General features: G+C 44.2%; 1 protein-coding gene across 1 annotated transcript in view; it reads right to left on the bottom strand.

Moving 5' to 3' along the window:
• ZNF804B (zinc finger protein 804B) overlaps positions 1-22,282 on the bottom strand; it is a 262,914-nt gene extending 240,632 nt beyond the window's left edge. The window contains exon 1 of the mRNA XM_066628498.1: positions 22,175-22,282. Coding sequence (XP_066484595.1) covers positions 22,175-22,282 — 108 coding nt within the window. The remainder of the gene's footprint in view (positions 1-22,174) is intronic.
• Between the last annotated feature and the right edge of the window lie 4,792 nt (positions 22,283-27,074).

Here is a 27,074-nt window from a genome sequence, read left to right as displayed (position 1 = left end):
CATTTCTCAGAACAACACCATACCCCAGTCTCCCCATCAAATCAACCCATTTCTGCCCAGCCCAGAGGTGCACACATTTGATCCCTGTTGTACATATGCAATGTTGGGTAGAAATGGCTTAAGGACAGATTCCTACCCTGTTCTTCCCCTTCCTGGCCCATTCCACCCACCCCCGCACCAATTTACCAGCGCTGGAGCTCTTGCGGTGGTTGTTTTTTCTTGGCTGCTACTGTCCACCATTGTGGCAGCAGTCAGACTACGCTCCATGACACATCACCTTGTGCAACAGCTGTAAAGCATTCTGTCTCACTGGCATGCGCGTTTCAGTGATGAAGTGGCAGGGTAGGATTGAGGCTTTCGATACGCATTCCTTGCTGCTGATGTAAGCGCATCTGCTTGGAAGTGAAGATGCATTCTACAAGGGGAATTTGAAATATTGAGTTCCGCTGTTCAAATGTTTGTGAGCGGAATGAAGACAAATACAAGTGTGCCTGCAAATGTGAACCTTTGTGAGTGAATAGACAATTACTTTCATTCAAACCTTTGTGAAAATTTGCAGGCAGTCAGTACATTGCTCACAAAGATTCAGTCTTCTGAGGATCCATTCAAGGCTTTGCAAGTTATCAGACTCATAGTTCACAAAGACTTTAGGTTTTTGTAACAAAATGCATGAGTTTCATGTTGAACACTGGTTGGTCCATTTGTCCCTACTTGGAAGAAAGTTACAACAAAGACAATGGAAGTTACTTCAAAGTGGGGTTGCAGTAATCAAAATAATCATACCAAGAAAACAACCTAACTCTCTGTTACATGTTTTCCAGAATTTCCATTCTATAGTTTCATATTTCCCCTTTCTCCTAGTTGTAGGCAGTTAGGAAGTCTTTATGGGTTTCCTTTAGGGACAAGAGAAAGTTAGAAAAAAGTTGCCTATTTATAAATGCCAAACTTCCACAGGCTGAACAGGTATTAGGAGAAACAAGCATGTAGGCGGTATCAAGTTTATAAAAAACGTGGTCCCAAAGCATCAGCAATACCTCCAGAACTCTAAAACTACTTTGCTCCCAAAACAACACTGCCACCCCACCCCCAACTTAAAATGTTCATTTCCAGTCGTCCATCACTCGCGTTTTGCCTTACTACCAAACTGTTCATCATTCTCCAGGTGAGCAGATGGCTGTGACTCACATTCCAAGCAGTCTTTTCAGGGAAAAAAAGGAAGCCTAATGACCTGTCAATGACCAGGCCCCTCCAAACCTAGGGAGGTTTACATAATAGGAACAACAATCTATTGTACAGCTTTGATTTTTTTCAGAAAGATGAGTGAAAACATTAAAGCCTTTGTAAGAACACCATTCACCAAGATTAACTTTTATGGGTTCTGACCTATTTCCTAAATCTGGTGCAATGAAAAGATGCATGCAGCATATTGAAAAGTACACTATAATTTAAGCATGTTCCGACACTTTAAAGATAACAGCTATATTCTTCTTGGTTATAAAGTTTGCTGCACCAATATCTTTCAATGTTCAGATATAAAATTTAATATCATACTATTTACTTTTTTTTTCTCAAAAGAGAAAAGACATTCTGTACCACTCTATTTATTACACACTTAGTTTTACAAAAAGCAGGGGTAACAAAAAAAAGAGCTGGATTGCTCTGTTCCTAGTTTGGCTTGTCTCAGTGCAAAGATGGGTTTATTACTTCATTGCCTCTTGGCAGAAAAGCTCAGTTTCTTTGTTGTTGTTAGGTTCTGTTCTGGAAAGCTTCACAGTTTGGTAAGAAGCACGTAGCGATCATAATCTCAAGATATGCTTAGAGATTCTTTTAATATTACAGAGCCACTGGCTTTTCCCCCTACTTTTTAACTCCTGAAAATTTTTTTTAAAAAAAAAAAAGCAGAACCGGAAGTGGAGCGCGATCACTCCACTTTCACTTTCTGCAGGCCGGAAAGCCCTGCAGACACTTGCGCAGGGCTCCCCGCAGCCCCAGGATGCTGCTGCAGGGACTGGTGAGTACATCCCAGTCCCTGCAGCCCCGTTAGTGACGTGATCCCTTGAGGGGGCAGAGGCCAGAGCCCTTAGGCTGGGTCGTCACGGCACCCCATTCTGAATACCATTGGGCTAGCCCAGCAGCCTTGGTGGTTGTTCTCATCATCAGCTTTACTCAGGTGTTTATCTTCCCTGGGGTGCTAAAGTCTAGCCCTGTCCCTTCCTGCCTCTTTCTCCTTCTTAACAGCCTTCCCTCACCTGCTTCTCCACTTGGGTGGAGATGGTTAGGCTGATTTCCTCTCCCTCTTGTTAAGCTCATTCCCTGACAGATAACTCTTTTCTAAAACCAAAAACATGATCCTCAAATTTCAGATCTGTGCAGGGGCATTGTACTGATTTACATTGTACGCACTCAACTGTTACTCTTTTTATACCTTTGGAAATCTCCACCTCCTTAGGCATCAATTCTTCATATAGCTAGTGGGCATGAGGAATTGAGGTCAGAGAAGGAGATCCCAGATACCTATCTCCAGTACAACAGAGTGAATTTTCTTACAATGCATGACAGATTTTCATTTCCAGTGGTGCTCAGACTATAAGGCAGCAGCTACCTGGCCAGCTGTATGTGATTCTGTGATAAAGATGTTGGGCTGAAAATGTACTTCTCAGGAAAACACAAACCCAAGACTTCTAGTTCATTTAAAGCCAATGGGCACTCCTCCCTTTATTGACTGGGAGGAGGTCGGAACAATAGCCTCAAACCCTTTGCCACCTCTCTATTTCCCCTACAGGTGGTTAGCACCATCTGATGTTCAGTTCGCTTCCTTTCGCTTTCCAAATGAGATTTCTCCACTTTCCTAATCTGATACAATCTACACTGAAAATCAAAACTGTAACTAGCAGCTTTTGTACCCTGGATAAACCCTTCCTGTGGTATCTGAGTAACAACTGAATCCTACCTACAGGGCTCCACCAGCGCAGGGAATTCCACCATGCATTCCACCAGAGCAAGTGGCGGGATCTTGGCAGAACTAGTGCTTATATCCTGGCATGCATCATGCAATGTTGTCACACTTGCCAGTGCTGAGTACAATAAGGTTGCAAGTGCAGTTGCTGGAGGCTGCGCACACCTGCCAATGGCAAAGGAACCATCCATCGATACCAGATAAGGCAGAGATGGGGACTGGCAATGGTAGGGATGGGGCATTTCTGAACTCGGAGGGGGGAGGAACCATGGTAGGGAGGAGGCAGGAGGACGTGGATTCTGCCACAATGGTACACACTGGATCTTATTCTGTTTTGAAAAACTCCCTGCCCTTTTTTTCTCCTCGGACATACAGCCCCAAAATCGGTGGTGTATGTCCAAGGACACCTGTAGCCAGCCCCAGAGCTTAAATGGTAGTAAGCAAAAAAATATTTTTACTTACCTCCCATTTGCCTTTGGGTCACACACCCCTCCACTATAGGATGCAGTAGTTGCCTTTTTGGTTCAGCCATATTGGTGCTAGTGCAGGGAATAGGATTGGGCTGTTACTCACATAGAGGCTACCTCAGCTTTTTGAATGGAGAGAGGCAAAAAAAAAATCACACATGTTCACTAAAGACAGGTTTTGGAGCACCTCAATTAAAACATTCTCTTCATGTTTTGGGGTATCCAACAGCATGCTTCAACATGTTCTCTGTGACTATACATGCGATCCTATGTGATCCACTCCGTGTTAGGCTACTGTTAGAAACATACATTGTGGTTGCACTTCAGATCACAACTAGGATTTTTCCTTCTCGGCATTCAAAGCAACTCTCAGATTTCGTCTGGACAGAATATAGATGTGTCTAGAGGATAGAAATGCATTCTGTCTGCTCAGACTGTATTGCAAAAAGAAGAAGAAATTGAAAACTGAACATAAGAACATAAGCCCCACTGGATCAGGCCATAGGCCCATCTAGTCCAGCTTCCTGTATCTCACAGCGGCCCACCAAATGCCCCAGGGAGCACACCAGATAACAAGAGACCTCATCCTGGTGCCCTCCCTTGCATCTGGCATTCTGACATAACCCATTTCTAAAATCAGGAGGTTGCGCATACACATCATGGCTTGTACCCCATAATGGATTTTTCCTCCAGAAACTTGTCCAATCCCCTTTTAAAGGCATCTAGGCTAGACGCCAGCACCACATCCTGTGGCAAGGAGTTCCACAGACCGACCACACACTGAGTAAAGAAATATTTTCTTTTGTCTGTCCTAACCCGCCCAACACTCAATTTTAGTGGATGTCCCCTGGTTCTGGTATTATGTGAGAGTGTAAAGAGCATCTCCCTATCCACTCTGTCCATCCCCTGCATAATTTTGTATGTCTCAATCATGTCCCCCCTCAGGCGTCTCTTTTCTAGGCTGAAGAGGCCCAAACGCCGTAGCCTTTCCTCATAAGGAAGGTGCCCCAGCCCCGTAATCATCTTAGTTGCTCTCTTTTGCACCTTTTCCATTTCCACTATGTCTTTTTTGAGATGCGGATAAGAACATAAGAACAATTTTTTTTATACTTGTTACCATCTTTAATTAGACTGCTTTCGAAGTAGCATACATTTCCATGATTGACATCTTCAGAGCCCAAGTTCACAGAATCACATTGTAGTTCATTAGTGCCAAAGTTACATACAGATCTCGTCACATGGCAAACAGGATCAAGAAAGCAACCATCAGACAGAAGAGACCCATGGCTTCAGACAGGGCAAATCCCAGATACTGATACCAGCTAAAGCTAATTAATAATTAATAGATACATTAATTAATGTATCAGTAAGCTTTTACTGATACCAGCTAAAGCTAATTAATGTATGCAGTCTTTCATATCATGCTCAATCTTCCCGTCACTGCTTTTTTCTTTTGCCTTCTTAAGCCAGCATGCCAATTATTACTATACGGAAGTATGAAACTGGGATAGAATTCTGAAAGAAATGTTATATTTCTCATCCGCTATGCACATATATTTAGACTAAAATAACAGAAAATCAAAATGTCATCAGCTTATTTGTATAAAGTAGTATCATTATTTTGATACTGGATTAATTGAATTATATATTTCACAATAAACTCTGTTCTCTGAGTTGTGGGTATGCATGCATCTTACTCAGTAACCCAGTGGTTTTGGTGGCTGGTGCAAAAGCCAGCTGGTCAAGAAGAACATGACAACTCTATGCACTGCTATTCAGAAATGAGTCACATTGAGTTGAATGTGCTTAGGACTGCAGCCTAAGAAAAGTAAAGCCTTTTTCAACAACCAGTGATGAATGAATGAAAACTCAGTTCCTTATACACTCAGCAACTATCCTGAGTACTCAGCAACTATTAGGAGGGTGCAGAGCAGTCCACAGGGCTGCCAGATCTACAATGGCATTGTACAGCAGTGCGGCTGTAAGGCAGGAAGAGATTGCAGCTGTGAGATCCATCCTTCCTTCCAAGGGAAGGAAGAGGCATTGGCAGTACCAGGAGACAGACAAGTGAACCGCCTCCTGACATGATCTTTCCTCCCCTCATGCATGGAATTCACCTGCTACTAAGTCTTCCTGCCACTGCTGTTCCAAAAGATAGGACCTTGCACCTGCAACTTCCTCCTGTTCTGGAAAGGAACCATGGGCCCATCATTGCCCAGGTAGAGAAAAAGAGGATATAGTAATGGAACAGTCAGCCAAGTGGTTATATGCACAGTACTTGGTGCATAAATCCCATATCCGATCATTAGAGGTGTTTGTCAATGTTTTTATTTTTTTCACAGATTTTTTTTCCCCCCAAGGAAAAAGTGCAGAAAGTGATATTATGTGTTTTTATTCCAAGGGCACATTTTCACAAATTATAATAGCTTTAAAAATGTACTAGGTAGTAGATGCAGCCACAATCATTACATAGTCAATTAGGTGCTAGGATTTTTTTATTTTTTTTATTTTTTGCAGATTTGGGGTTTTTTTTGTTTTTATTTTACAAAAATGAGAAGTACAGAAAGTGGTGTTATGTGCTTTTATTTCATTCTCACCAAAAAAATCACACTTCTACTGATCATGTCTTCCTATCTGCTTCATTTCTGATAAGAACAGTGGTGTTAGATGGAGGATAACAACCACATACATAATGGCATAGCATCACCATCATCAACAACAACAACAATGTATCAAACTTATCAACACAGGCATAGAGCATATCTGCTATTACAATGTATTCCATACGAAGAACATGGAAGGTGGGATAGAAATTGGTTCCCTGTACTTCCGGAAAAGCGGAAGTATCGTTTCTGATTGCGTCAGGAGCCTCAGTAAGGCTTCCCACGTGGTCCTAGAGTCACGCGGGCTCAGTGCCTGGGGCATTTGCCCCGTCTTCCTAGTGCCAGTTCTCCCGCTGTTGGTCTCACTTATTTTGCTGTTTCAAGCATTAGCATTCAACAAATGGCAGGCAGACTCAAAATGTTCTACAGGGCTTGCTGTGTACATAGTCTTGGAGATCTTACTTGGTAGTACAGTAGTTTTGATATTCTCATAACATATATTTTGGTTACATCTGTTGGCATTGTTTCATTGATAAAGAAGTATCAAAAACAAAGGAAAAGTCAAACACAAAATCTCTGTAAAAAAAGAAATACAGTGGAAAGGGTTAAATTCTTAGCATATCCATATAAATAGAGTGCTGCATTTCAAGAATCAATTTCTAAAAGAAAACTTGCAACATGTGGAATAGTCAGGGGAACAGAACAGTATTTTAATGCAGATGCAATGAGGAGGATTTGATTTTCTTATACAAAAAAAATGACAATGGTACATATTAACTTGTGCTTCCCATAGGAACCAAGACAGATCGAAGATGAAGGCTTAACAAACATGCTTAAAAGCATTATCCATCATAAACCAACCCTTAGTAGAAAGGTTGAAGTTCTATCAAAGAAACTGAATTGATGCAAAAATCTGTACACCTTAAAAAGCCTTCACTTATTTGTCATTTTGTTAAGAAACCTTTGCAGACCATTTACTCCTGAGATAAAGCCGCCTGAATTAGAGGAGATCCTGCTAAGCAATTTTCACAGAAGCTCTTATTCCAAGATGAAGGAGCTATTTCCTTTTAATAATGCTACACGTTGCTTTGATGTCTGTAGGATCAAAAGGCAAGGCCTTATTTATTCGCCAATTTTATCCTGTTTCTGTCTTTCTTCCTCTTTTTCTAAAGCCACAAAAACAAGCTTGTTCATCACATCCATCGAAACTGATCTTAAATAGGATCCCTCAGTTAAACCAGTGGGTTGTCAAACTTTTTAGCACTGGGACCCACTTTTTAAAATGACACTCTACCAGGACACACTCCAACATTTATCTCCCTATATTTACACAAGCTTGCAAACTGCAGGAAGCTCATCTCCGTGCAAACTGCAAGAGCTCAGCTCTTTGCAGGGCAGTTATCTAATTTTTGAATGAGGGCTTGAGGCCAGTAGTCATCTGATCTCTCCATAACCCTTGTTTATATTGGAAGCTCTGCGGAACCCACGAGAAACTGGGTCATGCCCCACCGAGTAGGTCCTGACCCACAGTTTAAGAAATGCTGACTTAATCCATCTTCTAGCATGGGACCAAGAAACTTACTCATAAGTAGAATAAGCAAGGAGCCCATCCCAGTCAACAAATCCAAAGACTTTTCCCACAAAGTCTGGATATTACGTGGAGTTTCCAGGGGGGAAGTAATTCCTCCATCATCAAGGAATTCACTTTTCCCTGGAAGTGGAGCATGAAGCAGTGACTCTGCTTGGGACTTAGTGTGGACTGCACTGATTCTGCTTGGCAGAAGCACCAGGATAATAACTGGTGCAACCGTTCCATGAGAATTTTCATCTTATCCACCACTCCACTTGTTGATGTACCACACAGTTCCATTTATTTTTCCATGCTTTGACAGTTGCACTGCTGAAACATAACATATATAAAATTGTATATAATTATTTATAGAATTTACACTGAAAATAAAATATTTCTCAAAGGGAATAAGATTTATCTAGCCCGGTGTCCAGTTCTAGCACAAGATTCACAATTCTTGAATTTTGTTATACTGTTATTTAGACAGTACATTTATACATTTATACTTTATACATTTTATATTATACTTTATACATTATACTTTATACAATACTTTATGTTATACCTATACATTTTCTTATCTTATAGATGTCACGTGGGACAATGTTTTAAAGCCACTTGCCCAAATCGGGAATCTGATCGTGTCCACTTGATTCCATTCTTAGAAGTTTTCATATAGCCACATGAACTGCTGAGAGGCAAACCTTTTCCAATTTAGGAATGCAAACCTATGTACATTTACGTGGGAGAAAACCCCATTGAGCAAGTGATCAAACATAGAATTGGGGTTTACATTGAAAAATGTAAATTTACATTGAAAAATGGCTCTTCTCTTCAACATTTAGTGAAAGCTTCTAAGAAGCCTTTAGCTATTCAGTCCTGTATAGTCCTAGATTATTTTAACCATTATTTTAGTGCGTCATCCAGACTTGGAGTTAAGCCAGTGAAAGTCTCTTACGCTGGCTTCAGCGTGTCATGAATGTGCTGAAAGCATTATTCGCGCCACTGTGGGAGTTGGGGAGGCCGGCGCAAGGATGTGCGCTGGCCTCCCTGTGCCAAATCCAGTGACAGACCTGGTGAATTCACGCCAGTGGCCCTGGGTTGGAGAGAGTGGGACAGGGGTGTTTTGGGGGGAGGGTGGATCAGTGGATGGACCTGACCTGGGAGGGGTGTGGGACCAGATCTCTGGCACTTAGGCCAGATCCTAACTCCCCTCCCAGATTTGCACCAACAACTGCATGGGATCCACCTCAAACCTTGCACTGGATACAGCACAGGCCAGCCAGTCCACCTGTTCCAGTGCAGGTTAGGATTGGGCTGTCTAAGAGCAACTGATCTTACTTGTTAACATTATGCATTTTTGGACCAACAGTCAAGTAAATATTATGAAATCAAATATAAACATGGTCTCCCTTGCAGTGCCAAACATTTTTTTATGTAATAGGTGTCCTTAAAACAATTACAGCACACGAGAACATTTAGGGCTGTACTCAGAGTAGTAAATCCTATGAGAAACACCCATTAAATCCTAGATCCTGGTTCCATGCCTGAATTAGGCATGGGTGATAAGACCTGGACATCCTGGACAACTGTGTCCTAGTCATTGGCATCCCTGGACATTTGTACCCTTTCTTCTTCTTCTTCTTCTTCTTCTTCGTCATCTTCGTCTTCGTCTTCTTCGTCTTCGTCTTCGTCGTCGTCGTCGTCGTCTTCTTCTTCTTGCATTCTGGACTTTTGTGTCCCATTATACATCCTGTGTATGTCACATTATATTTGTATTAGATGCACTAGGGCAGGAGGTCTGGTCTAGAGGGTAGAGCCTCCGTCTGCCTGAAGATAACATCCACAAGGTCGCCAGTTCGAGGCCACCGGCACGTGCGACCTTGAAGCAGCTGATAAGCTGAAGCCGAGCTATTTCCATCTGCTCTGAGCGTGGGAGGATGGAGGCCAGAATGTGAAGCCAGATCGGAATGAAACACCTTGAATGTAGTGGTTCTTGAAAGAAAGAACCTTCTTTCAAATTGTAAAAATCCCTATTTAATAAGGGATTTAAATAAAAGCCTGCCTATGTAAACCGCCTTGAATAAAGACCAAGAAAGGCGGTATATAAATCCCTGTTGTTGTTGTTGTTGTTGTTATTACTTTCAAATTTTTTAAATGCAAAGGTAGGGTTAGGGCTGGGATAAGAGGCTTAGCATATATAACATGGGGTTTGTTGCTCAAATAACTGGGATGCAAAAAAATTGGACATGAATGTCCAGGGATGCCAATGACCAGGTCATATTTGACCAGGACACAATAGCCTAGGATAATGGTTCTCAAACTTTAGTGCTGGGACCCACTTTTTAGAATAACTCTGTCAGGACCCACCAGAAGTGATGTCATGATCAGAAGCAGAAAATTTTTTAACAATCCTAGGTTGTAATCCTAGCCACACTTATCCAGGAGTAAGCTTCATTGACTATCATTTTTAAAGGCATATACATTGTAGTCTGTTAAAAGTACAGATCTCTCCAAATGCAGTCACATACCATGTTGGCAGCAAGTCTACTATACTCAAAATAAAACATTGAAATGAATGGGGACCCACCTGAAATTGGCTCGCAACCCACCTAGTGGGTCCCAACCCACAGTTTGAGAAACAGTGGTCTAGGACACAAATGTCCTAGTGTCAGAAGTGAGGAGGCAACTGTGGCCCTGGATGAAGCCAAAATACTTTTGAAGTATAAAACAACCAATCATTTAACAAGTTCACAATGTACCCGTCTGGGTAAAGGAGTGGCAGAAGTACTATATTCGGTAATACTTTTGAAGAGACATTATGAACATTTAAATTCCACTTTGGGTCTGAATAACCAGTTAAACTTTTCTGCACCTGCAGAAATGTGAAGAAATTTTTAAATAACTGTAACTAAAACTGACTTGGTTTTATGTCTCAGCTGAAAAGCCTGGAGCAGCCCAGCAGCACTGGATCAAAACGGATGAGAAGAAAGGGAGCCATCTGCAGAGTCAACTGCACCACTGCAGGACCCAAATCAAGTCCAGCTTTGCTTAACTCATGAAGTCTGGTAAGACCCTGACTGAAGTGGTTTTGTAGCAGGGCAATATTATATGGATCTGTCACAGATACAAGGAAAAAACTGCTGGCAGCTCCAAGCAGCCCAGTGATCAATATGATATATTCATGGCTATAAGCATGCCTCACAGAGCATTACAAATCCCCGGTAAAAGCTATATTTTTGCATATGGGCCATATTTCATTTAGTGGGGAGATATCTTGGATCCTGAAAGAGCATTTGTTATTCCATAAAGGATTGGAAGGACAAAGTGAATAATCAGAAATGCACCTCTTGGACACAATATTTCTATCAAGATCTCACAGCTTTTGACTGCATTCTTAAGCTCAGCATTTCTTATCACCTACCTTCAGTCAATCATAAATTCTAGAGCCTTTCCAGTTTGCCTATAACTACTCGAGCCTTTCTACTCAACCCTCATGCTGACTAATGATTTTGTTCAAGCCTGCAGCTTATCAGCCAGGATGGCAGAGCTGATACACAACCTCTAACTCTGACCCTACCCAAAATTGCTTCTGACACCTTCCAAGCTTTTAAACTGATGGGGAAGTTAGAGAACAACAAGGTAAAGGCAGAGTAGGAGAAGAAATTGGGAATGGTAGCGTGATGGGATGTGATAGACGGTTTGGCACAATGAGAGGATGCGGAGACAAAGGAGCTAATAAGCAGCCCATCCTGGGGCATTCCATGTACAAATGCTTTTATGCAAATGCCCAAAGATGGGAGAACTGGAATGTCTGGTGAAAAGGAAAAATATTGACATAGTGGGCATAAAGGAAACCTGGTGGAATGCAGAGAATCAGTGGGATACCGCAGTCCTGGGCTATAAACTCTACAGGAGGGACAGGGAGGGGCGTGTTGGAGGTGGGGTGGCCATTTATGTTAAGGAAGGAATAGAATCCAGCAAAGTAGAGATTGAAGGCGGGTCCGACTCCATAGAATCTCTATGGGTTAAATTACCAGGCCTGAGGAGTGATGTAATACTGGGGGCGTACTATTGTCCTCCAGACCAGAAACCGGAAGGGGACCTTGAAATGAGGAAACAGATTCCTTGACATGCTAAATGACTGTGCCTTAGAGCAGCTAGTCATGGAGCCCACCAGAGGAAAGGTAACTCTGGATTTAATATTGTGCGGTACTCAGGAGCTGGTTAGAGATGTCAGTGTTACTGAGCCATTGGGGAACAGTGATCATGCTGCGATCCATTTCGATATGCACGTCGGGGGAAGAATACCGGGCAAATCTCTCACAAAAACCCTTGACTTCTGACGAGCGGACTTCCCTCAAATGAGGAGGCTGGTTAGAAGGAGGTTGAAAGGGAAGGTAAAAAGAGTCCAGTCTCTACAGAGAGCATGGAGGTTGCTCAAATCAACAGTAATAGAGGCCCAGCAGAAGTGTATACCGCAAAGGAAGAAGGGCTCGACTAAGTCCAGGTGGGTGCCCACATGGCTAACCAGCCAAGTTAGAGAGGCCATAAAGGGCAAGGAAGCTTCCTTCTATAAATTCAAGTCTTGCCCTAATGAGGAGAATAAAAAGGAACATAAACTGTGGCAAAAGAAATGTAAGAAGGTTATAGGGGAGGCCAAGAGAGACTATGAGGGACACATGGCCAGCAGCATTAAGGGGAATAATAAAAACTTCTTCAAATATGTTAGAACCAGGAAACCTGCCAGAGAAGCTGTTGGCCCTCTGGATGGTTAGTGAGGGAAAGGGGAAATAAAAGGAGACTTAGAGATGGCAGTGAAATTGAATGAGTTCTTTATATCTGTCTTCACGGCAAAAGACCTTGGGCAGATACCACTGGCCGAACGGCCCCTCCTGACCAAGGAATTAAGTCAGATAGAGGTTAAAAGAAAAGATGTTTCAGACCTCATTGATAAATTAAAGATCAATAAGTCACCGGGCCCTGATGGCATCCACCCTAGAGTTATTAAGGAATTGAAGAATGAAGTTGCTGATCTCTTAACTAAAATATGCAACTTGTCCCTCAAAATGATCACAGTGCCAGAGGATTGGAGGATAGCAAATGCACGCTGATCTTTAAAAAGGGAAAGAGGGGGAATCCGGGAAACTTTAGGTCAGTCAGCCTAACATCTATACCGGGTAAGATGGTGGAATGCCTCATCAAACATAGAATCTCAAGGCTACTGAAAAAACTCCACAGTCAGGGAATTAGAGGGCAGATCCTCTCCTGGATTCAGATCTGGTTGAAGACCAGGAAACAGAGAGTGGGTGTCAATGGGCAATTTTCACAATGGAGAGAGGTGAAAAGCGGTGTGCGCCAAGGATCTGTCCTGGAACCGGTGCTCTTCAACCTCTTCATAAATGACCTGGAGACAGGGTTGAGCAGTGAAGTGGCTAAGTTTGTAGATGACACTAAACTTTTCCCAGTGCTGAAGGTCAGAAGTGATTGTGAGGAGCTCCAGAAGGATCTCTCCAAACTGGCAGAATGGGCAGCAAAATGGCAGATACGTTTCAATGTAAGTAAGTGTAAAGTCATGCACATTGGGGCAAAAAGTCAAAACTTCACATATAGGCTAATGGGTTCTGAGCTGTCTGTGACAGATCAGGAGAGAGATCTTGGGGTGGTGGTGGACTGGTCAATGAAAGTGTCGTCCCAATGTGTGGTGGCAGTAAAGAAGGCCAAATCTATACTTGGGATCATTAGAAAAGGTACTGAGAACAAAACAGCTAATATTATAATGCCATTGTACAAATCTATGGTAAAGCTACACCTGGAGTATTGTGTCCAGTTCTGGTCACCACATCTCAAAAAGGATATAGTGGAAATGGAAAAGGTGCAAAAGAGAGCAACTAAGATGATTGCTGGGCTGGGACACCTTCCTTATGAGGAAAGGCTATGCCGTTTGGGTCTCTTCAGCCTAGAAAAGAGACGCCTGAGAGGGGACATGATTGAGACATTCAAAATTATGCATGGGAAGGAAAAAGTGGATAAAGAGATGCTCTTTACACTCTCACATAACACCAGAACCAGGGGACATCCACTAAAATTGAGTGTTGGGAGAGTTAGGACAGACAAAAGAAAATATTTCTTTACTCAGCGTGTGGTTGGTCTGTGTAACTCCTTGCCACAGGATGGGGTGACAGCATCTGGCCTGGATGCCTTTAAAAGGGGATTGGACAAATTTCTGAAGGAAAAATCTATTACGGGTTACAAGCCATGATGTGCATGTGCAACCACCTGATTTTAGAAATGGGCTATGTCAGATGCAAGGGAGGGCACCAGGATACAGGTCTCTTGTTATCAGGTGTGCTCCCTGGGTCAGCTGCGCAATACAGGAAGCTGGACTAGATGGGCCTATGGCCTGATCCAGTGGGGCTGTTCTTATGTTCTTAAGCTGGAGTTGGAAGCAATTCTGGGTGGAGTGACTCCACAGTCCTGCTAGTTATAACAGTTGGGATATCAATTGCTTCCGACTCTGAAGTCCTTCATTTGAGCCCTGCCATCAGCCTGCTATCCCTTCATCTCAGCCTGCCATTCTCATATTATGTGTCAGGATACAATATACAAATTCTATTGCTCAAATGCTCCAAAATGCCTACCCCCAAAGGAGGCATTGCTTGCTGCTTCTCTGCATGAATTACTTGCTTCCTTCCAATCAGTCCCTGTTGGAAGGGCAGGCAACACAATCCCATCTCTGCATCAGCTGTGATTATTTAACAGCTGCTGATGCAGAGAAGTAGAACACTCTGCCCTCAGAAAAGGCTGACTGTTGAATGGGGCTCCATCTGGAAATGCATAAGGAGACCACCTTACATGGTCCTGCTCCCATGTGATGTGTCAGGCTGCCATTGGCAGACCAGAAGGGGAGGGGTTTGTGGTACTGCTCAACAAGCAGCACTGAAGCCTCCCACAGCCACTTTGCATTGGCTGCCAGAGTCTACGCAGATTGGGGTTCGGACCCTAGGATGGAATTGGGATGTCCACCTTAGTAGTTACCAAGCTCAGGGCAGGTGGAGCAATTCAGCTTCCTTGACCTCCTGGCTATTGGCTGTGAAGAACCTGAGGGTGTCTGCAGGTGAACCCAAGTTCTGAGTCAGGGTGGTTCACCCAATAGAAGGCTTGGGCAGATCAGCTATTACCTCTGGGTTAGGCTGTTTCTTCAGTACCTGCACTGAGGGGGTAGAGTTTAGTCAGGACCTGCTGCATCCACCTACTGTGGCCCGGCACAGTAATTTTAATTAACTGTGACCCTGTTTCTCCCAAAATCTGTGTCACACATGTTTTGTGGGGGAGCAATATCTGCTCTGGATTTGCCTTTAAATGGGACATATTTGGCTGCATTACATTTTTATTTATGTAATAATAAAAATACATTTATTATTTCTGTTGTTCTGTTCCAGATCTATCACTGAAGATGTTTATCATAGAATTATCTCCAGATCTTGTTTGTACTGCAAGCAATAACGTATTTTGCCTGATCATTTCTTCATCTAATAATTGCACAAGCCTTTCTGCATGCATCCGACCCCATACTCGTTTTCTAGTGAATCTGCCAGAACTTGCTTTTCTGGAAATCACTTATAAGGGCACAATTTGTTAATGTCAATACTGGCCTTTGTCCCAAAGATTATAAGTCAGCAAAGTACTAAGGGGGGATTCATTTTTTTTGAATGAATGGGGCCCATTCATTGCAGGTTCCATTTATCCTGCAACAAATGAGCCAGGAATGAATATGACAAATTGGTGCAAATAGTGCATTCATTTTCAGAACCCCCATTTGTACCCATTCATTTTAGCTCTTTTTTTTTTTTTTAAAGATGTCTAATGATCTTACTTTTAGCAATTTGTTCTATGCTGCTTATATCAGCAGTGGTAGAAGTTCCACTGTATATCCATCTCCTACCAATGACCACTATTTTTACCCATACTGCCCTGTATCACTCAAAGTGTGGCAAGGGGAGGGTAGCAACAGAGGTAGGCAGAATGGGGATGGGGAGGGGGAGAAACAGGACAGGAGGTTGTAATGGGTGGAAAAGTCTTCAGACCCCAGGTCTACCTGCTCAGTAGTCCTGGCCTTCCAGTCAGCCTGGCCAGGAAATTTCTGGCTCCTCTTCTTCAGTGTCACCCGGTGTGGTCCACACCCCAGCATCCCAGTAGTGATGCCACTGGTGTTGCACCCTGCAGCTTATGAATTTTTTTTAAAGGACATTGCCAGAAGGAGGCTACACATTGGAGTTCTTGCCACTGCCAAAAAACGAAGTGGCAAAAATGCTTACAAGAGAAATCGTTTTTAGAGACAATAACAAACTTAGGGCCAAATCCTATCCAACTTTCCAGTCCCGGCATAGTCACACCAATGGGGTGTACATTGCATCTTGTGGTGAGAGGGTAGTTATGGAGGCCTCCACAAGGTAAGGGAATGTTTGTTCTCTTGTCTCAGGGTTGCACTGCTGCTGTACCAGAGATGGGAAGTTGGATACGATTGGGTCCTGAGATCACTGATTAGTCCCATGGGCTCAAATAGGGCTCCCTACCCCAGAAAAATATAAGACATGAAAACAAAAAGGCCTCCCTCAAAAAAAAAAAAAAAACAAACAAACAAAATCCTACACACTCCTACAATCTACACACATGTCTATTTCTTTCTATAAGGAAGTATGATTGTGGTCATTATGTGGTTAGAATAAGATACTAGAGACAAAGAGACAAATAAATATCCAATTGGATAAATCGTTCTTACAGCCATGAAATTCCATAAAGGTATTTAAAATATTCACTACCGTTCTCATAACTGAAAGCATAGCCTTAAGCCTACTGGCATTTCATGGTCTGTTAAGAGAGAACACTTTAAATATAGAAAGGTACACATTATACATTAAAGACCACAGAGTCGTGCATGAAGTAGCCTGTATAGTATAAATGTAGGGTTCTTTAATGGCTCATATACTAAAACAGAATACTTAAGTTTATGACAGTTCACAGACCATTCAAAGTGACATTTCAAAATAGTGAATAAGCCCTCAAAAAGCACTTAATTTACTCTTAAATATCTCATAATCAAACTTTTTTCACATTAAACCAAGAATTTCCCCACTGATTAACAGAATTAGAATAAATTAGAATAAATAGGATGAAAAAATATTTCAAAGATGAATCAGATATGGGTGATATGTTAATTTAGAAGTTTCATAGAGCCTCCATTCTACTTATGGCACATATTCACTTAAATGACAGTGTGTCCATTCATATTTTCTGTGAGAAACAAGAATAGAGGAGATACACATGAACAATATGGTTGGAGGCATCTTTTCAGAGCATTCTGACATTTTAAATTTCTTGACATTTGCATGCAAACCATCACCATAGGGATTTTTCAATCATTTCAAAACACTGAATAGCTTTCAAGCATCTTTAAAATCGTCTTTCACTTCTTTAAAAAAGAAGAGAGAATTCTCTTCAAAAAGTTATTCTAGATGAAAGCTCAAGACAAATAAAACTTACAGCTCAATCCTAACTAAATTCCAGTGTGGTGATGCAGCAGAGCCAGCACAGGCTACACGGCATCCTGTAGGAGAATTTTGGTTGCTAGAGGGAACATTTGTCCACTTACCCCAAGTAAGCTCCAGCAGTCACAATGGGTCAGCTTGGTCAAGCACCAGTGATACTGCTGGTGCAAGTCCCAGTTGATCGCCTGACCTGTATCCCTCCAAGTATAACTGGAGCTGTGCTCCAGTCACATCCAGATGGTGTTCTGAGGCCTGGGATAGCCTCCCTGGGCATCGGAAGGCCTTCTAAGGCCTACATAAGGCCTTAGAACATCACTTCCGGTTTTTCTGGCAAAACCAGAAGTGATATTTTAAGGCCTTTAGAAGGCCTTCTGAGGCCCCGGGAAGCTACACATGGCCTCCTCGGGCCTCAGACAGCTTTCTAAGGGCCTTAAAAATGTCACTTTCGGTTTTGTCCCCAAAACTGGAAGTGGCATTCTAAGGCCTTCTGAAGACCACAGGGGTCTCAGAACACCCTCCAGATCTGATCAGAGCAAGGCTGGTCAAAGCAAGTGGCCTTGCTTCAAGCTGCTTGGCTGAGAGCGAGGGGGGCAGGACCCCAGCTGCTGCAGCGGGTACAGCATTGCTGCCCTCCATGGAGTGCTGCTGGGGTCACAACATCCCTTTGACCCCCCCTTAGCTATGCAAATGTATGGGAAAGGGAATGTACATGATGTATGCTGGTGTCACCAGTTCCACGCCCTCCTGTGCACAATTCGCCCACCCCCATTCCTGTCACCAACCTTCCCCCACCCCTGCACTGGACCTACTTGGTACAATAGGCATCCCTGCAACTGCCAGCACATGCAGGAAGGCTCTGGTCTTCCCATTGGTGCACTGGCTAAAAATGGTGTTGCAAAGTGCTTTACAGCACTTTTACAACAGCACAGGTGGTGCATATATTCTGCCAGCACACCATTTGGTTAGGATTTGGCCATTAGTCTTAAAACAGTTCTAGATCTACCAGTGCAGTTGTTGGGTTTCTTTCCTAACATTGCATAGCTTTCAAAGCTAGAAACATCTGCCCTTGTGTCACTTACCAGTGCAAAGTGTAACAATTTGTAGTGTTCAATACCCTTGCACTCTATGTAGTTGTTAAAAAGAACCGAAACAAACATCCTTCTCTGTACTAGCCCTGATTTAAAATTCATAATAAAGAAGTCCATAATATTATTTCTGCAAAACTATTAAAAGGCACAGAAGATAGAGACAGTGCATGGAACACATGAATACACTCTGGATTGAGTTGTTGCTTTCTTTCCCAGTGCGATGTAATGAATTGTCCACCACTGTGCTGCTGCCACGACAAGAAAGAAAGAAAGAAAGAAAGAAAGAAAGAAAGAAAGAAAGAAAGAAAGAAAGAAAGAAAGAAAGAAAGAAAGAAAGAAAGAAAGAAAGAAAGAAAGAAAGCAAGCAAGCAAGCAAGCAAGCAAGCAAGCAAGCCTAAATGACGTAGGAGTATCCAGAGACAAAAGGCAGAAGGAGGGCTACTTCATGAGTGGATAGCTAGTAGGACATGTGTGACACAAGTTGCACAGGCTGAAACTGCAGAATTAGACCAGGTGGGGCAGTAGCATCAGCTACAGGGGCAAAAGGATGAGTACTGCAAGCACTGCAATGTACCATGTAAGTGGCCCCTCCTACCTGCCATCAGAGCTTTTCCAAGCAGCGACAGCAATGGGCAAGAGATGCCATTTGGTTCAGTGAGCACCTGCACGTTGCTGACGCTGCTCGGAATGGCTCTGACGGTGAGTGGGAGAGGCCTCTTAAACAGCACACTGCAGTACCTACAGTACTATTTTCCTCCCCTACCAATACTATTGAGGTAGGTGACCATCAGCTGATGTGATGTACAAGAACCTATGAAAGCAGTGGCTGTGGACATAACTTTTTGAGGAAATCTGACCATCGGACAGGAGAGCAAGACACACTCAAGAGCTGTCCCAGAAAAAAACCAGAAAGCTGAAATCTGGTACACACATAGCTCAAAACACCTTGGTTATAAAGAGATATTTTACCAATCAAAACCTAGGACATGCTCCAGAAGAGCAACCAGCACTGTAACTAAATCACAGACAGGATTGGATGTTAAACTTGGGAGTTCCACCTTGATACACTTGAAGAAACTTTGATCACGAAATAAGAGACTTGCAATGGTAGACAGGAATGCTGACAGAATGATACTGTATGCATACCAGTTATGGACATACCCACGTATAAATATAATTCATATTATATTTGGCTTTTTTTTTTTTTGAAGTATGCTCCACAGAAATATGTTCCACATTCTCAGAGGAAGTAGGTCACAAAGGTAAATAAGTACCAGATAACATGATTAAAAACAAATTCAATGTATATCCTGCTTATTATCCCAGCTGCATTATCTTATGGGATGTGCATTTTATATACTATTTGTTAACACATATTTCAGTTTAGATATTGCCATAATGTTCAGATCAGTTTATTTTCATGAAATACAAGTGCATGTTGATTTACTTATGGTTGTGTTTTCTGAGACTCAAGAACCACGTGTGTCCAGAGTTCCACAAGTCAAGTGATAGTTTTCAAGACAGCTTCAAGAGAGCAGAAAGACAGTAAAGTACCTCTCCAAAGTGTTGTTTTTCTTCTATAAAATTCAGTGTAAGGGGCACAGTTGCACTAAACCACAGTGAGGGCTAAGTACTAAAGCCTCCCTCCTCCCCCCACCATGGTTTTGTGCCATTTTGCTTAGCATCCCCCCCCCCCACACACACATTTCGTTTATACAGTAAATAATTAAAGGGTCACACACACTCATTTGCATGCATGTCTGATGACACCCTAAGAATGGAGATTCACTTTTCTATGTTTTTCCTCTGAAAACTTCTTTCACCTGAAAACAAAGAATATGCATAGATAGATGATAAATGGCCATTAACCTGTTGCAGTGTGCATATTTTCTAGTCACTGGTACTAAAGGGAGACATCACTGATACCTAATACAACATGCATGACTGCTGAATAGGAGCCACTGTTTGGTAATTAAGGTTGTCATGATAGACACACTTTCCTAGGAATAAGTTCCACTGAATTAAATGAGACATCCTTCCCACTAAGGCATAGGATTGCACTGTTGGTGGTACCAGGGGGAAGATAAACATTCATCATGCTTCAGAGTGCAGAGGCCCTTGTTCAAAATTCACCCCATCTGTTCATTTGATTCATTTCTAATGCCCTTTCTTTGACATTCTATCCTTGTCATTCCGTCAGTCTCAACACAACCCTGTATTTTTTTTTCCGTCACCTTGCTCTGCCGCTCTGCTCTTGTTTTCTCCTTTGCAAGCTTTCCCATTATTTCACTGACTCAGCAGAACCTCCACCCTGCAATTCCGCCACCTCTCCATTTATACTTTCTCATTATCATTCCACCTACCTTAACTTCCTGCCCTATTTCATCCCACTCACTTTTGGGAACCTTCTTCTTGGCATCACATACAATCCCATGAGTTCAGCCTCTCCTACTGACAGTTCACTTTTTCTACCAACAGGCTGACAACAATGGTACACATTGCCCCACACAACCTCAGACAGTCTCCCTCTAGTCCCACCTGGTATCATCATGGTACAAAGACTATACTTCCAGAACGTCATCAGCTGTCAATCATCTACTGAAAACTGTTCAGGCTTGTACTTCTTTTACAGGCCATTATTCCACCTATGGATTTTGTCATTCCACATGAATTCTTCTCCAGTCATAGTCGTCGTCCCCCTCCAACTTCATATTATTCTAACGTTCTGTTTTCTACACTGACACTCTTCCCTGGACACCATTATTCTGCTTTCTTTATGCTGTATTTGTTCTAGTCTGTGTGTCTGGGAGAACACTTGGCATTGTCAAGGGCACTGGTCTGCAACTGGTGGGTCATGACCCACACCTAGGTCTTGCTCCTGAGCTGCAGTGATACCAGCAGTATCATTTTTTGTTTGCTTTTTTGTTCTCTCAGAAAAAGAAAAAATTGAGGAGGAGGAAAAGAAAGATCCTAAGTTAAACTGAGGTTCAACTCAAGTTATGGGTTGGAAAAGTTGAAGACTGGTGTCCTAGGCTTTCTTCTTCTTCCCCTGGATAATATATATCATGCCAACATTACTCTGCTGGTTCCACTGAGCCTTATTGTCATTCCCTGTGGCCTACAGGTAACTTATCCTTTGGCAATCCTGGTTTTATACATGACTTGAAGCAACCACAAATGGTTGGCAGCCTTCAGTCTCGAAAGACTATGGTATAAGCCTACAGCATCTGGTATTCCCACGCGGTCTCTCATCCAAGTACTAACCAGGCCTGACCCTGCTTAGCTTCTGAGATCAGATGTGATCAGGCACGTGCAGGGTAACACTTGCTCACATCTACTGTAATCCAGTTTCATTCCCCTCATTTTCAGGGGGTCATTCCAAATGCACCCACTGCTTTCCACTGACATGCAAGTTCCTGTGAACTTTCGTTTCAGAAAGGACTCTGAGCTCTTCCCCACCAACTTTTCCAGGGCCCTACATCAAAGTCGCCACAACTTTTCTGCAAGACACAAAAAAGCACACGGGCACCCATCTGTACTGGTGTCCTCGCCGACCACCAACACCTTTCCCCTTGATGCCTTCTCAAGGGATCCAAAGTGTTTGCCCTCAGGCCAAGCCAACTGATGCACACCAATAGCCCAAGACCCTTCTGGGACTGGCACTGCTGGATTCAGAGGGGGAAAGAGCGAGAGCGACGCTGCAAAGCATTCAAGAGGCTTCAAAAGTCAGGTGGGGCGACCACATCGAGCCCAAGATGGCAATGCAAGAGGCAACCTGTGGGTTTCTCTCTCCCCCCTCCCCTTAAGCAAGGTGGGTTCCCCTCGGAGGCAGAGACCCGCTCACGAAAGGCATGCACACCCCACGATCTCCACACCGCCTGCTCTGTGCTCCCCCCCCCCCCCCGGGAGCGCCAATGGCTGATAGAAAGAGGTGTCAGTTACCGGGGAGGCTGAGCCGTTCTCGCAGAGCGGTCCCCTGAAGATGCCTTTGATGCCACGGTAGTGCCCGTTGCGGAGATGCCTGGAGCTGATGACCAGGTAGCACGCCATGCGGGTCCGGGCGGGCTGGAGGACGGCGCTGGAGTGGGGCAGCCCGCAAGGCGCGCGCTGGCTGCGCAGGGGGTGGGTGGGCTGAGCGAGCTGGGCTGGGCTCCTCCTCGGCAGCGGCACCGCCAAGTTCTGCTACTGCCACCCCCAGCTGGAGGAGAAGCCCTGAAGGAGCAGCCGCTGCCCCCCCCTCGCCACCCACCCCCTGCCTGTCTCGCCTCTCCCGCGCGCTCTCATCCGGCGCCAGGGTGGCCGCTGTCCACCGCGGGAGGTGCTGAAAGGAGCGGCGGCGGCAGGCAGAGCGCGCTGGACGGAGCCGGGGAGCCAGTCCGCATGCTGTGCGCTGGAGAGCTCCGAGCCAAAGTCCAGCGGAGAGCGGGCGGACGCCGCGGGGCAGCAAGGGAGGTACCACCCTCTGTGTGTGTGAGTGTGTCGCCACGACCTCCTCCTCCCCCCTTCCTGGCGCTCCCCGTCTTCGGAGCAGGTCCTTAAGGAGGCACAAACATCCACAGCGGAGGGTCTCGGAAGCAGCAGCGGCTCCCCATCGTTGCTGCTCGCTGCGCCTCGGGAGAGAGGAGTCCGTGGCCGGCCGGCGCCCCAGTCCTCCTCCTCACGCCGCCGCTGCAGGCGAGGCGATGCCGGCCAGCCGGTGCCTCCCCTCGCCTCCCCTTCAGTGCGCACGGGCTGCCGCCTGGAGAGACTGGTGCGCCCGCCGCCGCTTCCCAGTGGCCGCCGGCGATCTGGAGAGGGGCAGCAGGTGTCGGGCGCGAGCCCAGCTCTCCCCTCCTCCTCGGGAGTGCGGAGGCGAAGGCAGGCCAAGGGGAAGCGCTCGGCTGGGGAGGGAACCCCTGGCCGAGGAAAGGGTCGCCTGCCCAGGATGGAGAGGGGCTTCCCCCCCCCCGCCAGCATTCTGATTTGCAGCCTCAGCCCCTCCACTCCAGAAGGGCATACATATTGCGCGACCTCAGGCTGCAATCCTATCCACACTTTCCTGGGACTAAGCTCCATTGACTCTAATGGGACTTACTTCTGAGTAGACATGCCTAGGATTGGGCTCTGGCTCAAGAGAGGGAGGCGGGGATGCAGCTGTGGGGGCGGGGCCAAGGCAGGCTTCCCTTGTCAAGGCTTCATCGGGGCCAGCACCATAATGGATAGGTGTACCTCTGAGTAGGTTCTGGCAATGGCATAAGGCAGTGATTTCCAACCACTGGGCCATGGCACAGAGGTGTGCCACCAGTGGACACAGGTGAGTCTCTGGAGTGTGGGGGAGCGTAGTTGATTAGTAGGGCCATTGGGGGATGTGAGCCTCCCACCGCAGCATGGTGTGCCTTGTCAACAGTAAAAAACTAATGGTGTGCCTTGACAATTTTAATGCCTTGTCAGTGTGCCGTGTGATGAAAAAGGTTGAGAATTGCTGGCATAAGGCCACTTCATAAAGCTTTGAGATCAGGGATTAGTATTTCGAGGTAGGCGAGAAAGGTTAGGCACCAAGACCTCTTTTTTTTTTTTGGTAAACATTAAGACTGATAATCATATATCCTGGGAGTAAACTCCACTGAACACAATGAGACTTGGATCACAAGCCTAGTCATGCTTATTTAGAAGTAAGTGCCATTGTGTTCAATGCGACTTACTCCTAGGAAACAATGCATAGGATTGCAGACTTAGGGCCCAATCCTATCCAATTTCCCAGCGCCAGTGCAGCTGTACCAATAGGGCATGCAGTACATCCTGCAGGGCGGGGGGGGGGGCGGCCATCATGGAGGCCTCCTCCAGATGAGGAAACAAAAGTTCCCTTTCCTCAAGGTTGCTTTGTGGCCGCCCAGCTACGCACCTTTGCAGCCCCATGCCCAGGGCTCCATGATAGCACCCACCTGAGGGCTGTTGCTGTCCCCCCAGGCAGAAATTCACCCTATTTACCAGAGATTCACACAGCCCCACGCAACCTCCTCTCACACTGGAGAAACCTCTGTGAGGTTCCCTGGCACTATACACTGTGCTTCCTGCAAACTGGAAGCATAGTTTCTGCCCCCATCGGGAGCCTCAGAGAGGCTTCCACAGGGCCGCTCGGGCCATTTGCCCTAGGTCAGCCTATGGCAGGCATGCAACTGGTGGCTGCATCAGCACTGCAAACTTGGATAGGATTGGGCCCTGAAAGACTAACCAGAGTGGAAGGGGTGAGTGATGATCAATAAGTTCTGTGATAACTACGTACTTTTAAAGTTAAAACCAGCAGATCTTGATTATGAGATGGAAGCAAAAAGCTCTGAGCAGACATCAGAGCTCATCATGATCTGCCTGAAAATTCTCATTCAGTGGTTGTAATGATCAGCACATTCACCCCAGTTCCTGAAGCTAGGTGTGCGTGTGTTTGTGTGTGTTTGCACAGAGTAAATTACAAGCTAAATAAGTGACATAGTTTTGCAAGCATGAAATGTTTCCAACATTAAAGCAGCTGAAAACAGGTTGCTATTTTTCTCCTCCGCAAGGTATACACACCATCAATCTCATTTAGCTTGATATGCAAACTCAGCTTCCTTTCTTCAATACACAAGCAATGTCTCTGCAGCCCTAGTGTAAATACTGCATATATTCAGCTAATTTGGTTAAAACCCCCACACGGTCTCAGCAATTAACTGGAGGCAACCCATTCTCCCAGATGTGTCTATATAATTATGAAACTACCACCATAAACAAAAATGGCATGGAAACCATTGTTCTTTAACAGACTGTATAAAGCTAGGATGGGGGTGCACTGTGAGACCCCCAGAATTCAAAGTTCCAAACTCTAAGGTGTGTAAAAAGTAACTTCTGGCATAAGTTATACCACATATACACATTGACACTTATTTAATACACACACATTTCAACCTGACTGCAATCAGTGCTGAACACAATTTACATGCTTTCTTCCAGAACATGCATTACAGCATTGAAACATTTCATGGAATAACCTAATGCAGTGGTTCTCACTCCTTTAGCACCGGGAACCCACTTTTTAGAATGAGAATCTGGCAGGATCCACCTGAAGTGATGTCATGACCGGAAATGACATCATCAAGCAGGAAAATTTCTAACGATCTTGGGCTGCAGTTCTATTCACACTTACTCAGGAGCAAGTCCCATTTACTATCATTGTTAAAACCATCTTCATAGGTGTCTGTTAAAAGTATAGATTTGTGATTTTTCCCCAAATGTAGTCACATACCTTGGTAGTATTAAGTCTAATATATTAAAAATAAAATATTGAAATAAATGGGGACCCGCCTGAAATTGGCTGGCAACTCACCTAGTGGGTCCTGACCCACAGTTTTAGAAACACGAACATAATATATTGCTCATTCTCTAAACTTAACCTGTCCACTTTCACCATGGACTGCAAAATTTGAGCTATGCAAAACTTTTAACACATTTCTATAGAAATATTCCCTTGTCACATTTCATTTCAGTGTGCTCTTTCATCCACCCATTACTGACCACTTTGTATTTCTTATACATGTGCACTTCCTCTTCTCTGAACTGCAGGCTTAAATTTTATACTTCTTTTCTACAACACACACACTTACAGCCTTCTACAGTCCAATCCAACGCTAAAACGCCAGCACTAAAAGCACCGTAGTGCCACTGAGTAGCGCTGCTGAGAAGACTGGCACCTTACCACCCATGTCGTCTGCTCTCCTGCCATCTTCCTTTCCATATCAGAAAGGTCTTTAGCTTCTGCCTAAAAACAGGAAAAGGGCACACTCTGATCTCTTGAATCCCACAATCATGGTGCCACCACAGAGAAGGCCATCCTTGGTAATCATTAATCAAAAAACATATAGGCAATCTCAGAGACTGGCAGATTTTTCTGAGAGAAAGTGGTCTTTCAGGTAAGCTGGTCCCAGACCATTTAAGAATTTAAATATTTCATGAGTGACTGAACAAGTTGGCTTGCAGTTTCTGGGACTGCAGAGACAGATGCTGGCCTGTGCAACTTGGTTTCACCTGTTTCCTTGCTACTAGGGAGCAGATGCCCATTGGTGATATGCCAGAGGAGCCACATAGGAGAGAAACCACTGCCTTTTCCACCAGTTATGAGTTGCTTCATTTGGAAGAGCCACCAGGGGTCACTATAAGCCAGGCCAAGAATATCAGATCATTGAGGACAGAATGGCCTGGTTGCAACAGCAGCATGTGGCCTCCAGGAGTCTGTGAGAATGAGATCTTGTTGCAGTGCATGGTAGTACCCAGGAGTGGGCTAGATTTGGCAGAACTGGGAATAGCCAACAGGGGGAGCAAAGCTTCATCTGCTGTTGTCATGGCCTTGTTGGGAGCAAGAGAGTACCATCACTGATGGTGACCTCTGAAGGGTAGACTATCAAAATTCCCCTGTCCAGAAGAGGAGCTCCCAAGGGACCCCAAAGGGCAGGTTAAGCTATTGTCTGAATTTTAGTTTCCCCTTCTATCTATGACACCAAATTCAACATGGAAAAAACAGCAATTATGAATAATAATTCACGTCCCCAAAACACCATCAGAGTAGTTCCTGGAATGGATTAAAATGCTAGCAGAAAATCAAGTTTGAAATAGAGAAGTCGCATGAGATTTCTCGTAACCACTTTTGTTTAATAACTTTGCTTAATTTCCATAAAAGACTGTATGTTGTAATGTTTATACTGTATGTTGTTTTTAAAAAACTTTGTTTTTATGCTCCCATACTTTTTATTATGTATTGCTGATGCTTTTATTACTTTTTGTGTTGAATTCTGCTGTCTCTCTCTCTCTTTTTTTTTTTGCACTGCTTTATTGCTCC

Source organism: Tiliqua scincoides, chromosome 5 (genome assembly GCF_035046505.1).
Source record: "Tiliqua scincoides isolate rTilSci1 chromosome 5, rTilSci1.hap2, whole genome shotgun sequence".
Classification (NCBI taxonomy): domain Eukaryota; kingdom Metazoa; phylum Chordata; class Lepidosauria; order Squamata; family Scincidae; genus Tiliqua; species Tiliqua scincoides.
Note: the sequence above shows the minus strand (reverse complement) of the source record. Positions and strands in the feature narration are given on the sequence as shown.